The following is a 16,569-nucleotide window of genomic DNA, read 5'->3' on the forward strand; positions in this document are numbered from 1 at the left end:
CCGCAAGTAAACTCGCCTAATCTAAATTGGGACTATAAATTCAGTTTGATTTTGTGCATTAACAACACATAAAAATGAGCATAATGTATAATAGCCTAGACAGACGACAGCCTTAATTTGCATTAACAGTCTTAATTCAAATTAACTTGTACATTATCCACATTTTTATGTGTCGTAAATGCACAAAATCAAACTGAATTTATACTGAATTAAACAATTCCAATATGGCAATGCTGTAGAAAATAAATTATTTGTTGTCAAATTTGTTTACGTTTATGAAAAAAATATTAGAAATAAAGGCAAATATCAAAATTTTTTCCAATCGGGAGCTGTTTTACTACCATTTTAGCTGTTATTCTTCCGTTCTGTCATGTATCTATTTCATAAAGATGAAGTCCCAAAAAATATTGGAAACAATTGTGAAAATTTTCATCCTACACACAGACAAACAATTGTTTTGAAGCAAAAAACTGTTTCGTAAATGCAGAAACTCTCGTCTGTCAGGGGTTAATATTAATTCAAATTAAGAACTTTTTAATGCAAATTAAGGCTGTCGTCTGTCTATGGTATAAGATACTTTGAATTTAAGTCGGCCAAAAAAACAGCAGCTGCAATGAAAACATAACATAAATACATATTAGATTTTTATATGAAACTTCAGCATTGGTAACGAGATAAGTACATTATTTTCGAGGATTTTGATAATTTTTGCACAACATTTGGTGCGTAATACCCTAGACAGACGACAGCCAAAAATTACTTAATTTGAATTAATACTTACCCCTGACAGAAACTATTGTTTGTCTGTGTGTAGGAAGAATATATTGACATTTGTTTCTAATATTTTTTTGGGGTTACGTCTTTATGAAATTGATACATTGCAGAAAGGAAGAAAATCAGCTGTTCAATTTTCCTTTGTTTATAAATTTTATTTTCATAAGCGTAAACAAATTTGACAACAATCAATTTATTTTCTACAGCATTGCCATATTGAAATTACTTAGTCTCAATTTAGATTGGGCGAGTTTACTTGCGGCAAGTCTTTGTTTGCAGGAGAGAGGGGCAAGGGGAATAGAAATTGAAAAAAATTGCCCGTACCGACAATTTTCTGGCAATTCGTTTTGTGTATTTTGTTTGTAGTGTCAGTAGTGAAATACCAATGCAGAACATTGTCACAAAATGTAAAAAATATATAGGGTAAACGCACCTAATTCCGGCATCTACCAATAGTCGGCATCTGTTTTATATAACTTCAAATAACTAAAAAATCCTATAACTAAATATGAAAAATACCTTGAATAATCTTCAATGACACTGCAATCTATCTCTATATAAAATTTAATCGAGCTATTTTCATTTACTCAGTCAAAAATTAGCATTTTGTCAATGAGGTTTGTCAACACTAGCGATAATTCATGTTTCTTAAGAAAAAAAAATAGTGGGCATGACGATTTCAAAAGACTTGTAACTATATTAAAATTATATTTTTTCACAAGGATCTTCTTCATAATTGTAAAGAACATAGAGGATAATACTTTAGAATTTAAAATCATTAAAAAATATTTCTAATAATAATATTTTTATCGATGCCGACTTTAGGAACAAAAAAATTTAAGGTTTTCCTATAGTCGGCATATGGGTGAATAATAAGCACCTTTTCGATCATTTTGGCTCAAAATGGGAAAAATGTTAAATAAGTCCTTTAAATAACGATTATCTTATAAAAAATTAGTTTTGAGTGTTTTATATAATAGAAGACACGATTTTAATCTCAAATACTTTTAACCTCTGAAATGCCTTATTTAGCCATGCCGAGAATTGGATAACATGTTCCTAATGTCGGCACCATGTTTTATAATTGTAATATTTTAATAAATAATATTATTTTATATAACTTTTTCAATACAACACTGATGGAAACGTCTCATAGTAATAATTTATTATTGCAAATAGCAGAAAAATCAATTAAATATATAATTTTTGTTTAACTAAAATGTGACATGCCGACTATTGGAACATAACATGCCGAGAATTGGAAAAATGTGCCGACTATAGGCACAAAGGCACTACTTTACATAATTATTAATTAAATCTACTTTAGTACGAGTTAATTAAAGAAATTAGCATTCCACCGAAGAGTAAACAAAATTTCGAAACATTTGAACCTAAATACAATATCGTGGAAAAGATGCACTTGGAATGGTGAAGCGTTTAAAAAACGAAAATTCTTAATGTGCCGACTATTGGTGCTCTTACCCTATATATTTTTGAAACCGAATTGCCTTGTATAGACGCATGAAGCAAGTTCAAAAGAGAACGATAATAATTGTCGCAAGTAAACTCGCCTAATCTAAATCAGGACTTAATTCAGTATAAATTCATTTTGATTTTGTGCATTAAACCTAAAAGAACCTAAAAGAATCTACTAATTTTACAAGTTTTGCAACTTTTTACTCGAAACCCGTTCCTGAACCCACAAAAGTGGTAAAACATTGAATCAAATTTAAGGGAGCACAAAATAAAATGGCGTTCTCTTTGTAAACGTGTTCTCGAAAAATTTGGGCGAATAAAAATGGAAACCAGAAATGCTAAATGCTAATGCATCTAATGTTGAAATATTTACTGGATTTCCGTTCCCGAACTTTTCGAATTTTTTTTTTGTACTCTGAGAGAGATTTTGAAATTATTCCCTTTTACTAGATTTACTATTAAAAAAGAACTGGAACAGACCAAATGTTTGTTAAGTTAATCGAAAAATGTTTTTTGCCTCTTCCTCTACTGTAAAAATCTACTACATTTTACTACGATAAGAAATTGTTCATTATTATATCGATAAAATAGTAGAAATTAGTAGATTCCAGGGGTTATATAAGGTCGGCCAGAAACCAAATTCATAGAGGAAATAGCTGGTTCCAAGGATTATTCATAAGGTTAACAGGGAGGCGAATTCGAAGTGTTCATTGACTGTCAATGTTATTGGTTGAAGAATAAATAAACAAGTAGTGTTTTTATTAAAAATTAAATATTTGTGCACAATCTTATCAATACGCATTTTTAAAAAAAAAATTTTTGTTGGAATTTTTATCCTGTTCTGTTTTGTATTTAGCGATTAAAAAGTAGATAGCAAGAGAAGATTAAGGCATGGAACGATTTTTTTGGAAGAACTAGAACACTATTAAAGGACCCGGAATTCCAAGTTTCAGTCCCTTCCATGGGGATCACTATAACAAAAGGTTAGCAAAATTTCTTCAGAATGCCTATTAATTTATGTTCTTGAGTATTTATTCACTTATTAAGATACATTCATTTAGATTTTTTCTTACGTGGAGTATTACCGTTTGTAATTGACAAATATAACAATTTCTCAAGCAGACTTACCTTAATGCGTTTACTAGCACTGCGCTTTAAAGTGTTGCAATTATCCGTATTTATTATAGAACGATCAGAATCTTCATCATCACCATTTGTATTATTTTGGGGCATGCATCGTCGACTTAATTCAACTAATTCTGAAACTGGCTGTACCTGCAAACGATAAAACAAAACATTATAACTATAATTCAAATGTTATTACATGGCAAAACTTACTTCTACGGTGACAGAGTCGCCACTATTGCGGATCATTTCTATTATTATTTCACGCGATAAATCACAAACAGATGTGCCGTTTACTTTAAGTAAACGATCACCCGGCAGAAGGCCTGTGGAACCGCCACCAGCACCTGGTTCTGCAAATATAACCGGCTTAAATATTGGATTTGACAGAGATTCTGAGCGGTCTAAGCACATGGCCTTTCGGAGACTGAATCCAAAGTCCTGCCGGGGAGACTTCTGTCGCCGTATGATCAATGTCCTTGGAGGTGGTAGTTTAACCAGCTTTATTGGCGGCAATGGTAGATCCGTATCTTCGAAATTCTGCACACGGGACCAACGTTCCATGCCCTGAGACTCTCCGATGGGGCTTAACGAAAACGGCGGCGTGGCAAATGATGAATTTGTAGTATCTGTAAGACTATCTGCGCTAGGAGATGGTGACGTCAAAACGCGGAGATTCCCTTGAGATTGTATGTGAGGGGAGGTATAACGGGCATTGGTCGGAAGTGTCATAGCTCGTTGTATGCCGCCCTCATCACTACGCAAACTTTCTACTGAGGTGAAAGATGTTCCATGTTGACTGGAACTAGAACCAATGGAGCCGGCACCACCCATGCTGCGAGTGCCGTCAAATAAGAGTTCGTTTTGCATTGTATTGCGTATGAGTGCATCGGGAGAAGCAATAGTTATTTCCTCGTGTATGTTGCTAATATTGCTACGCGAACCCTTAAGTATGCCACGTTTTGGGGGTTTAGGCGGAACCGGAAGCATAAAACGGCTCTGTAAGAGAAAATGTATTATTAGCAAATGATGGACGGAAGAAGACAAGTGTGCTACCTTGGCCAAATCATTTCCAGAACTGCTGAATGTGAGTGACTCACTTATGGAATGTTTGCTAGTCGGTGTTCCATTGCCGTTATAACGACTCTCAATGGTAGTATGTACAGATGCTACAATTTCTTCATTGCCACGATCCAGCTCATTACTGACTGAATCGGCATTTAAAGCCGCAAAAAACTCAGCGCTGTAATCAGCTGTTATTCCACTTGGAAGTTTTTCCTTTTCCTTTCGTCGTCCTCGTATCTTCAAGGACCGTCGAACCTAAAACAAAAATGCGACAAATAAGCACTCCTTACAAGTGTATACACATGCGCTTCCCCATTACCTCATCCAAACGAAGCAACTCCTCGGTGCTCATACTGCCCGAAACTCCTCCAATTGCAGTTTTTCCATCTTTTCTTAACTTCTTTTCGCGTTTTCTCTTCTCCTTCTCTTCCCGTTCAGCCTTTTCTCTATCACTGGCATTGCTGCTGGCCACAGATACACCTTTCTTCATGAAATTAAACATTTCCCTTTCCGACAGCCTGTCTTCAGCGTATGACAGTACAAAGTAGTTGCGATTTTACAAGCGCTCCAATGTCAATTACAAAAAGCGTGTCGCTTGCCCATTTATCGCCAAGTCCTTCAGCTGGAAAAGAGTTAATTAGTAGATTGTTATCAAATTTGCTGGCATCTTATCTGTCCTGCAACACCACCCACCGCGCCTATTTGTGGGTGTGGCGTTTAAATGTGAAAACCGACAATGGCTCTATGTGTGCGGAGCGTCGTAGATTTCTCACGGCATACACTCAACCAAGCGAAAATTGCGTTTCAGTTCACTCATACTGTCATATTGTTTACCCCAGAAAACTCTTTTAAAACGCTGCCTACCCTATCATGAATCGTTTGCATAAAGATTCTTGCCTTTTAATAAATTCAAACAAAAAGAAAAGGTTTCTTTTTTCCATTCGCCGACAACAAACTAGCTAATTCGATTAAATGTTGCCTCTGTGTTGGCTTCGAAAGAGTCGTGAGTGTGTGTGTGTTTGTGTATTTTCTTGAACAATAACATTTGCCCACTTGTCTCCCACCCAACGCCACAACAACAACGTGCAAGAGTTGACTGAAACTACTTTGCGAGAACCACCGACAAATATTGGTAGTATACCCGCCATAGGTACACGATAGATTTTTTCTTACTTGAAAGTTGAATATGTGTGCTGATAATATGAAACGTTGCTATTACTATGTAACCGCCGAACCAACGGGCGAATGGCTGGCTGGTATGGTTATATGCTACAATAACTAGGTGTATTTTCGTTGGTGCGTACGTAGCATAGTATTAGCACTTTTGGTGGATACCATTTATTTGGGAGATTTCTAACAGCACTAATAGCAATAATATCCTTGGGTCATTGGTGTCTATGTCTATTTTAATCGAATTCTCCGACCTTGTTTAAATTTTGCAAAACTTTAAACACGTACTTTTTCCACAATCCATGTATATCATCCGAATCTACTTCTTTCATGTTTTTATTTAACCATTTGTTATGCCGCGGTGTATGGCAATGACAAACTTTCTTTTCTGTTTCAGATCATAGTACCGCAACGCAAAGTACACAACACTGCTTCTTGTATTCAGTATTGCGTTGCAAAAACACTCTTATTTAAACACTGAAGAGTAGTGCTGTCGACGGAGACGGAAACCGGGCAACAGTACCCCTATTGGTGGTACTGGTTCCATACAACACAATAGTTTATCTGCTACACATTGTCAAATTTAAAATTTGTTTTGGCAACATTATGACAACACTTTCATAGGGCAGTAGCAGGCCATCCGATTACCGACTACACCATTCTCTTTCCGACATCACTACTACCTCCTCCACGTAAAAATAACAAAAACATACACACAGTCAAAAGGAAAACAGAAGATGAAAAAAAACTAGGAAAATCAATGCAAACAATACACTCATATAAACGGTGCATTGGCCGACCTACCGACAGACAGAAGGGACTTTTCGCATTGATGTTTTTGTTTTTCTTTTCGTCGGCAGGGCGATGTGTATCTGCGAAATATGTTAATACTTTTCTAAATCACTTCTATGTTCGACGATTTCTCCGTTTATTTCGTGGATATTTATGCACACCAGCTTGAATACCAGTACCAGGTATGAATAATAACAAAATCTAGTTTCACCTCGTCTGGTTTGTTGTTGTTTTTACTTGATTCGCTCTTTGTCGAGCAACACCTTAAAATGATTTCATTTCTTCACTCCACAACTCCGTCGGTTGATGTTTGAATGTTCTTTTCACTTAAATGGTCGGTATTTGGGAGCAGTATTTTTATTTTATTTTTTATTCTCGTGCAATTAATCACCTTTTGCAATTGCTAATTTGTTTTTGTGTATTATTTTCAAGTAAATTGAGGTGCTCAATCAAAACCATACAAGTCGACTGTCGACTTATAAGAATATGTATCAAAACGGAACTAATACATGAGAATGAGGGACAAAACGGAGAATGTAATAAGTCGATTAATCGAAAGTGGAATGCCGAATGGATAAATCGTTAATGCTCTCAATCGCGAATCCTAAAAGTATGCAAGGGATTATTATAGACGAAAACAAAAAAATAAATTCGACTAGCTCGTTCGACGTTTTCACCACAAAAGTAGAACACATGTATTTATATGAAAAACGTCGAGCGTACAAAATTTCAAGTTGAAAATTTTAAACTTTGACAGAACGTATTTTTTGTATTTTTCTTTTATTGAAAATAAAAACAAAATATTCAGAAAATATGAAATTTCGAATGTGAACATAAAATATTTTGGATTAATTTAATAAATTTTCAACTTTGTTTTGCGGTTTGTATTATTCGATTGAAGATATGGATTCGACGTATTTGGGAAATACGGCCGTACACAACATTTTACAAAAGTGTACATGTAAACGCTCTATAAATCATTGCAGCATTAAGCGGTGTACACACACTAGCAACGAGAGACCACACTTTCAAACAAGAAAAAGTTGTCAAGAGTGTCATTCAAAAGTGCTAGTGTGTACACAGCTTAAAATAATCATTCTTCAACATTTATCAATCTATTAAGACCTGAATTTGAATGACTATTGCAATTTAAACTGTGGCAACTCTATCAAAGTTAACGGTTTGCGACTGTTGGTTGGTCGATCTTAGCTTTAAAGTTAATAGAGCTCTCTCTATTAACTTTAAAGCTAAGATCGACCAAAACAAAACTGTGTACAATTAGTTGTTAAATGAAATAGTTTGTTAAAAACCAATTTCACAATTTTCATTGAAACAAATGTTAATAGAATTTTCCCATTTTCCCAAACAAACAACTGAAAGCAAAACTTTTGGGAAATACGAATAATTCTTGCGAAAAGCATCTTTGAAATTTGTGGTAAAAGCAAAAGGAGCGACGACTTTTTCGATTTATGTTTTGGTAGTTCGGTTGAATGTGTTTTGGTAGTTCGACATTCGCGAATGTCGGTGATGTTGTTGTTAAGCTCGTAATACGCAAAGAAAGGAATAGAAATGTGCAAATGTGTCTGTACTTGTGATATCGCGGCCTGTGCTTCGTATGCTAGAAACATAAAAAGCAAAATCAAAGTAATATTTGTATATAATCATATTAATAAAATGATCGAAGAAGAAATCTGTCTGCTGGTAAAAAAAAAATAATAACACAAAATCAACGACATATTTGATTTGTATTTCGGATGTTTAATACATTCGCGAATTTCGTTATCGGAGAGTCGTGGCCAAAATACATAAAGGAAATGAAAATGTGTGAATGTGTTTGTTATTAAAATTGGGCATTTTGTCTAGTAAAAAAAATATGTAAGCGCAGAAGTGCATGTTTTTTCGCAAAGCAGAAAAAAATATTAAAATTATAGTAATATTTGTTTATACTGTTAAAATAGTTTTTTGCCTATTTTTCTCGTTAATATCGGGCGTTTCGTGTTCGTTTCCCTACGGAATAAAATGACAAATATTTCGCAAAATAAGTGTCAAATAAATGTAAATTATAATTATTAAACAATTGATGAAAAAATGTCTTAATTTTTTCTGGTAATTTCCATGTTATAAAACGGACATTCTGTATTATGAAAAAATCGAAAAATAGCGGTTAGATTTTTTGCAATAGATTTCAATCAATTTCAATTCAATTTGAGAGTTTCAACAACGATTCATCACAAATTTGTTTGTGATTCACTAAATTTGAATTAATTATTTTAATTGCAATTCATAAAATTTGAAATAATTCGATTTGTTTTTTGTAATTCCAGTATTCCATTTACAATATTATTAAATAATTTCGAAATGAAATCATTTGAATTTGAAATTAAATATTATGAATTTCCAATAAAATTTTATGAATTACAAATGGAATGTCATGAATTTAATTAAAACATTAATTATCAAATTTCAACTGAAAATGTTTTGAATGTCTCCTAAAAATGGTGTGTCGACAATCAATCGATTCGCTGAAAGCAATTCAAAATTCTTTAGTGGAAAAAAGTTACATTTTGTACAAATTCTTACAAAATATCAGGTACGCAGACTTTAAGAAACCAAATTAATATTTTTCGACTTTTTACGAATCTTGATAAATGTGTCATTGGATTAATTTTCAAAGTGATATAAAATCACCTGAAGCAAATCACGAGCTTTTGTAAAAGTCGACATTTATACTCGACTAGGTATCCCTAAAGGAGAACTAGAGTAAATTACAACACATCGAAGAACACCAATTATATCCAACATGTTCACATTCCTACCGGGAGAGAGGTCCAGGGTGCTCAGGATACCCGAAATGATTTCTTTCACAGTAAATTAGTGGAAAAGAAATGACTTACTAAAAGAGAACGCAGAGAACGAGTTCATTGATACATGTGAACAAGGGCACCAGTTCCCATGCTTGCCCTGCAACAGATAATTTATCATTTCCCTGACCGTGTTAAAGAGAGTAAGAGTACTTCCACATCTACGTTTATTATTCGTTTGCCAGTTATTGAGTTTTACTATCTTTTTTTTTTTGCATTTTGAATTTATAGTAGTTTCATTTTTTCTACCTGTTATGCTATTAGACCCCTCATTCTATTACAGAATAATACCATGCAAATGAACATTTAAATTATATTTATTACTTTCCCCTTGGAGGAATATTTCGTATTTTATATAATGTACACGTTTTTATAGCTTATAAAATAATATAGATAAGATAACAGTATTTTTTCTTAATGATAACAACAATAACAATTACCTAAGGAATATGGAGTCCATGGGTATTTTTTCAAAGAGCCTATTTGATATCTCTCGGAAGATTTTTCCAAAACTTTTTGCATAGCCAACCTTTAGTTCATTAAATACGGTCTCCCAGTTGTCATTCAGAAACCGATTCATTGTCTGCGATAATGTGGCATCGTTGAACAGATTTTCAAAATGCATATAAACTCGCTTTGGATCGAACGATACTCGATACTCCTTTAGTCGCATATATTGAACGCCATCTTTTTCGAATGGTTCGCCAATTAATCGATGTTCAATTTTCGTATTTACAAGGGTTATATTGGCACGACCGTTTCCAGTAATGGGCAGCAGCAATATACGCCCGGACATCTCGTAATCGCCCAACATTTGTATGCGTCCAGTAAAGCTGTCACATATTATCAAGTACTTATCCAAGTCGGTTCTGCAGTAGAAAACAATAAATGAAAAACATTAAAAACTACCATTAACGGGTTTTAAAGTACGGACCTGTATCTCTGAATTTTACTGGATGATATCATGTCTGTCACCATTACATTTTTCAGGGTTTGTCTCAGGTTAATTGGAGCCGTTCCAGCATCAATAACAAGCGATTTCACATGCAGTGGCTCAAGGGCAGGAACTTCAAATTCCTTATTACCTAGAAATGAAATTGGAAATATTAGCAAATATTGTAAGCTTAATGAACGCAAATCTATCATTACCTGATTTCAAAATCTGTATGGCTTTGTTAACAGCATCCACTAGGCATTTATCGAAATTTGAATCCCGCTTGCATTTGTCAAATGACTCCGCTGAAAATATGTAGTTGGTACATCATGAATTATACAGTCAGTATATGTATGTGCAAATAATCAATATCAGATCTGAGAAATTTGTACTGAGAGTAAAAAAATTGAAAACAGCTGATATCTATCGGCTTATTCGAATATGTATTTGCAATATCAATTGTTTGATTTCTTCAGTTAATGCCTTGGAAATATACCATTTTAGCCATGACAGTAGTCGTTTCATTTAATCAGTTTTTTGTTTTATTTAATTGACATTTAGTTTCAATGTTATAGCATTGCCGTCATCATAGTTTCCATAACTGCAGTGTATATCTCATAAATAATTGCAAAAATTGCAATTAATATCGAACAAAAAAAAAAAACAAAAATATTCATAACAACTTACAATTTGATGGCTATTTTATTGCCAATGGAAAAGTTCGTCACTGAAAGGGAATTCCGAAGTTGAACAGAATTCGGTTCTTTTTTTTTGAAATAAAATATCAATTATGAAACTCAAAAGTTATCTTAGCGTTCCAATTGGACAAACCAAAAAATCCTCACACCAAAATTCAAAAAGTTGGCATGAAGGCAATTTTTCCTCTTGCAAACGAATAATGACACACAATGTCATAAATTTAACTAGGCTTACATTATTATTAAAAATACTGATTTGGCGTTTTCTATGAATATCCGCAAATTACTTATTTCCACGTAAAACATTTACTCTATTAAGAATTTTAACGAAAACCATTTCCTTATTTGCTTTATATGGATTTATCAAATTATTGCTATTGTTGCGACAGGTCAGTTTTTTTTTAACAAAATATTTTTATACGTGTGAATGTGTTTTTTATGGATCTGAAATGTTTACAATCGCTCGTGATGTTGGTGCTGCTTTAGAGGCCAATTTAATGCCGTGTTTTTGGCTAATCTTTGCGCTTGACTAGTATTTCAAACTTGACATTGAACTACGACAAGATGAATTCGATGTTTTTATAGAGCTTTGACAAAACAAGTTTTGGACTGTGAATTTATTACTTATATATGTATATGCTAGAAAAACAAATGCTGATGGGTGTACAAATTATACATTAAATGTATCCTTGTTTAAATGTTAGGACAACATCGATTAAATAAATACAAAAGTTAAATTGATTTTATGAAACATATCTACCATTCTTGTTTGTATTTGTAACACCGGTTTATAGATATACCAACTCTAAAAATAACTTTTTTATTTAGTTTCGGACGCCTCTTTTTGGTAGTATACATATCGCTCATTTGCTGCAAGACAGGCATAACTCAAAAAAGGCGATTTTGCAGAAAATGTGTTTTAAGTTTTCAATTTTCTTACACTTTATATGGGACAGAGGAACTTTAACAGCTTCCCAATTAGAGTGTGAATTTTTATACAACATGAGGTCTATTATAGCGAACGATCGTGCATCATTAACTCGAAAATCACGTTTTTTGAGTTATGCCTGTCTTGCAGCAAATGAGCGATATGTACTAATTGGGGATATAGCATAACAAGTCCTGAAACCCACTAGCAATATGATTTCCCCTAATTCTGCAATTGAAATGTGGGAGAGTGGAAGGGAATTCAAACCCCTCACAACCCTTAAACTAATGTGAAATTGCTAATAGTTTTGTTTCGGATAAGTTTGAAAATCATATACAATTTTTATACACATTTATACATACGTAATTATTTTCCTGTAATTAATTTTTCTATAAAAAATAAATTATTAATGATTCCTCCTGGCATCGTCATGCGAAATATTGCAAAAATTCAAGAATTTATAGATTAAACGGAAGGATTAAAAAAATGGATTATTTATATCGGAAAAGGTTTCCGGTTTGTTAAACACGTCATTTTAAATTTAATTTTAAAAATTAAACATTTTATTAAAAATAGCTATTTTTGAATAAATTTGAAATAATTTATAGAAATTCCCTGTGGTATTGACACTTTTGTGTTCTGTCAAAAGGACGGTGGCACCAAATAAATTAATCAAGCAATCTATGTAAAATATAACGACGCTATGACTTTTCAATATCGACGCCGTGTTGAAATTGTCATATGTATTACAAAAATGTCTTTTTTTTACAAATGTTTTTATTATCTCATTCACAGGTACTCACTATAGCCTATATCGTCAATTGTTTGCTATAGTAGGAAATCATTCTCAAAGAATGCAGGTGTTTACTCATATACATACATATGTATATACATGTTGAAACATATTTTTATTGTTTGTGTTTTTTTTCAGCCGTTCGATTCAAAAGAATTCATGTTTCAATTTCACAACTTCACTAACACTAAAAAACAATTCTCTAAAAATTGATAGTACATTTCAAAATCCAAAATAAAATGTTGGTGCATAGCTCTGTGTAATTTATATTTTTTCATCAAAACAGATTTCATTGCACGATTGCATTGCACAAACGACTTGACAAACACTGTCTCTGGTAGTCCAATTAAAAGCTAGCATTATTTTTCTGCACACTACAACGGTTTGATATAGGTTTTTGATTTTCCCAATTCCGTTGCGAAACAAATTTTTAATCGTGAAAACAGACACAGTCACACATATACACTTACGCAAATCTTTTGCAGCACAGATCACTGGCATAATCATTGCAACGGTTGCTAACACCAGAAGGGAAACCGCCATGGGCTGCGTCTGTCTAAAACGCATGCGCAGCTCCATTTCAGAGATATATTTTAGTGTTGTTGTTGTTTGCAATTTGTACGAAATATCAACTTTGTTTTTGTTGTTTAACTAGCTAGCTGTTGGCTGGATGGTTGTTTTTGATGTGAAAAACGTTTGATTTCTGAAGTTATTATCACCTTTAACGTTCCCTATATAATGCTCTCCAACTGGAAGCTTTTATACACTATACGAACGACCAGTTAGTTGGACAGAGTATTCGCATACAGTTACATGTGTCACTGCCCAGTGCATAGAGTCGTTTGAGATTAATGAGTAGCTCCCCACTATAGATAGCCGGTCACTCAGTCAGTTAAGCACACGAACAGTCACATACACACATCTACGAAAATACTAAAGCTCCCCTCTTAAGCTGCTCGTAGAACAACGGGAGCTCTAAATTTGATTTTTTCTTCAATGCATCAATGGTATGGCAAAGTTTTCTCATATTTGTTGAACTATGAAAAATTTCGAAGCAAGCCCTATAATCCTATTTAATGATTTTTACATACAATTTGCCAAGTAAATAATATTACATCACTTTAAATTATTAAAACGATTTTTACTGATATAAATTTGTACATTGGTGTTATGAGGATGAATAGAGGGCGAAATGTTGGCTTTGAAATTGAGTAAAATAGTTGTCTAGTGCAGCGCTAAAATCATGAACCAACCGGGACTGCCAAAATCTGAAAGCATATGACGGTAGAAGAAAGTCCCCAGCAGGGTTTTGAAATAATTAGCTAAGGTTTATGGTGTTTAATTTGATTTTTGTAGAACATTTGATCCAAATATTACACACCTCAAAATGAATTTCATTTTTTAATAAGCACCCAGACTGACTTACAGTATGTTTCGGTAAAATTTGAAAATAACGGATTCGAGTGACATACGATCAAACTTCTCGTTCTTCAGTAAAAATATGAATTAGCAGAACATTGAAGAACAAAAAAATGCACTCAGAAAAATCTTCTATAAATAAAAGCAATGGTATTTTTATGCTTTTTTAGACCTTAAATATTTTTGAGAAAAAGATTCTCTCTTACTTCTTTTATATTTCTGGACAAATATTTTCTGGTTTACTTATAATTTCAGTTCGTAGTATCTATCATTTCATGGTTGAACTTTCTGAGTGTAAACATCGTACATGTGTAAGTATGGAAAAAGCTTTGGCCCATATTTCTACAAGTTTATATTGTCTCACAGAAAATCTGGCAAATCTTAAAGCTTGTTCCATATAAGCAATGATGAGCCACAAACAAAAAGAAAACAAGTTAATAACAATGAATTGAATATTGGCTAATGTAACTATATATATATATATATGTGCACTTACATCTGTGTTATTGATGATACCTTTGTTGGCTGGCTGCCCTTCCTTTCATGTGTGTATTTTGCAAAGTTTATTGAACTTATTGTTGTCCGTCTGCTGTTCTGTCGTTACACATCCCGAAGATACATCGATCATTAAATACAAGTTGCGCTGCGGTCTAAATGAGTAGTGAGTGGTATAGGCCAACGTTGGTTTGTATGTAAAGTATGCATCATAGCAGATCATCCATCTGTCTTGTTAAGCGGAAGTAGCCGGTACTGTAATTGTTCAGACCTGTTTCAATTGTATTATGTTTTTATGGACTGTTACTATTCATATCTCCCTTAAATAGGCACTAGGCTAAATTATGGCTCGCAGCACACTATAAAAAACCACGCACACACACACAAAGCCCGGAAGTTTTAAGCACCTTCAGAATATTTTCAGCATTGATGCAAATGATTCTAAGATATATTTTATTTGGTTTAAACCTTTAGAACCAGTTACAGCTTACACGGATAAATTGTGAAGCTATTAAAGTGCTTATTCAGTCAAAAGTTTGTAATACGACAATCCTTTTGGTACGCCTTTCGTCATATCCTTTTTCTCATTAGCAGCGCCTTGTTGTTTAAATTTTCAACAAACATTAGGTTTTCCCCAAAAATTGAATTTTGAATTGTAAATTCAGTTATATTTTATTTATTTTTTTATTTATTTTATTGCCACGAAAAAGCCATCTGGTCAATAATATCGCAACATGCCAAAACTACAAAAGTGTACTTCACATTATAAAACGTATCTTATAGCTATACAGTATATATCTTAATATAAATTATGAATTCTAAGTAACAAACTTTAAAGCATTTTTAAATTCATTTTAAAACTAAATAGTTCATATACTAACATAATATATGGATTTTAATTAACAAACTACAAAGCAGAAAAGGCTCCCCAGCCATGTAAAAATAAAGCAGTAAAGACTATTGTTGATAATATCTAAGCAAAAGAACTGAATAAAGTCGCATCTACAAAACAAATTAAAAAAGACATTAGTCCAGCATGTAATTAACAGCAAAATCTTCAATCTTGCGTTGAAATACACTGCGCGAAAAAGAAAAATGTAGTTCAACAGGAAGTTGATTCCACAAACGTGACGAACGAATAATAAATGATCGTTCATATAAACAAGTGGAATAGCGCGGGAAAATTAACTGATTGTTCCTGGTAGATCTGTTTTTCTCTAGATCTAGGTCGATCACGCAGGACACCGGGAAGATCTAAAGTGACAGATTTATATAGAAATGAAATAACTCTTTTCTTTACGAAAACTGAAAACGGTACTCCTAGAAAATCAGCCGCATAAGCTGAAATGTGGTATGATCGATGTAAATTACAACCATATTGAACAATTTTTCTATTTTGTTAAAATGCTCATGTGTGGTGCCAGATACAACTTCTATACCATAAGAAATAAGCGATATTAACATGGAATAAGCAAGATTTCTCTTTACAAATAGTGGCATATAGAATTCAGTTGAGTATAATTTTCGAAGAATATTCAATACTTTTTGGTGTAGAGCATCAATATGAGCAGAAAAATCAAGTTTGCTATCAACAATAACTTCTAAGCATTTTATGCGATCAACGAACTCAACAATTAATCCATTAACACGTATATCTATATTATTGAGGCGACATAAAGGACCATATCCCATTGCTTTTGTCTTTGTAACATTTATTACTAGGTTATTATTACATAACCAACGCGATACTGCGGTATTGTTAATGTTAAACTCCAATAGGGAACTAGATTTGCCATTAAAAAATAAGTGAATATCATCAGCATATAAAAACGGTCGACATCCGCTATTATGTAAACAGTTACCAATGTCATTCACGTATAAAACAAAAAGAAGGGGACTTAAATTGAACCTTGGGGTACACCTCTGTACATATTAAGTTTGTTAGAAGTCTTGCCGTTTAATGAAACATACTGGGAACGTCCAATAGGAGGAAATTAAATTACAAGCTGTATTATGAAAAGCATAATTAGATCGTAGTT

The 16,569-nt window shown here is 33.2% G+C and overlaps 2 protein-coding genes across 2 annotated transcripts in view; both read right to left on the minus strand.

Moving 5' to 3' along the window:
- Positions 1-4,953, minus strand: part of LOC133335288 (unconventional myosin-XVIIIa) — a 53,637-nt gene extending 48,684 nt beyond the window's left edge. Inside the window, exons 1-4 of the mRNA XM_061543576.1 lie at positions 4,760-4,953; positions 4,432-4,695; positions 3,589-4,374; positions 3,375-3,525 (exon numbers count right to left, since the gene is read on the minus strand). Coding sequence (XP_061399560.1) covers positions 3,375-3,525; positions 3,589-4,374; positions 4,432-4,695; positions 4,760-4,942 — 1,384 coding nt within the window. The 5' untranslated portion in view covers positions 4,943-4,953. The remainder of the gene's footprint in view (positions 1-3,374; positions 3,526-3,588; positions 4,375-4,431; positions 4,696-4,759) is intronic.
- Positions 4,954-9,689: 4,736 nt separating this feature from the next.
- Positions 9,690-13,195, minus strand: LOC133335289 (protein takeout). The gene is made up of 4 exons (XM_061543577.1): positions 13,087-13,195; positions 10,413-10,502; positions 10,198-10,348; positions 9,690-10,132 (listed from the first exon to the last, which is right to left on the minus strand). The coding sequence occupies exons 1-4, from the start codon at positions 13,193-13,195 to the stop codon at positions 9,700-9,702; spliced, it is 783 nt and encodes a 260-aa protein (XP_061399561.1). The 3' UTR covers positions 9,690-9,699.
- Between the last annotated feature and the right edge of the window lie 3,374 nt (positions 13,196-16,569).

The sequence above is a fragment of the Musca vetustissima genome, unplaced genomic scaffold, assembly GCF_032173495.1.
Source record: "Musca vetustissima isolate MV318-11 ecotype Yass unplaced genomic scaffold, APGP_CSIRO_Mvet_v1 utg3273, whole genome shotgun sequence".
Classification (NCBI taxonomy): domain Eukaryota; kingdom Metazoa; phylum Arthropoda; class Insecta; order Diptera; family Muscidae; genus Musca; species Musca vetustissima.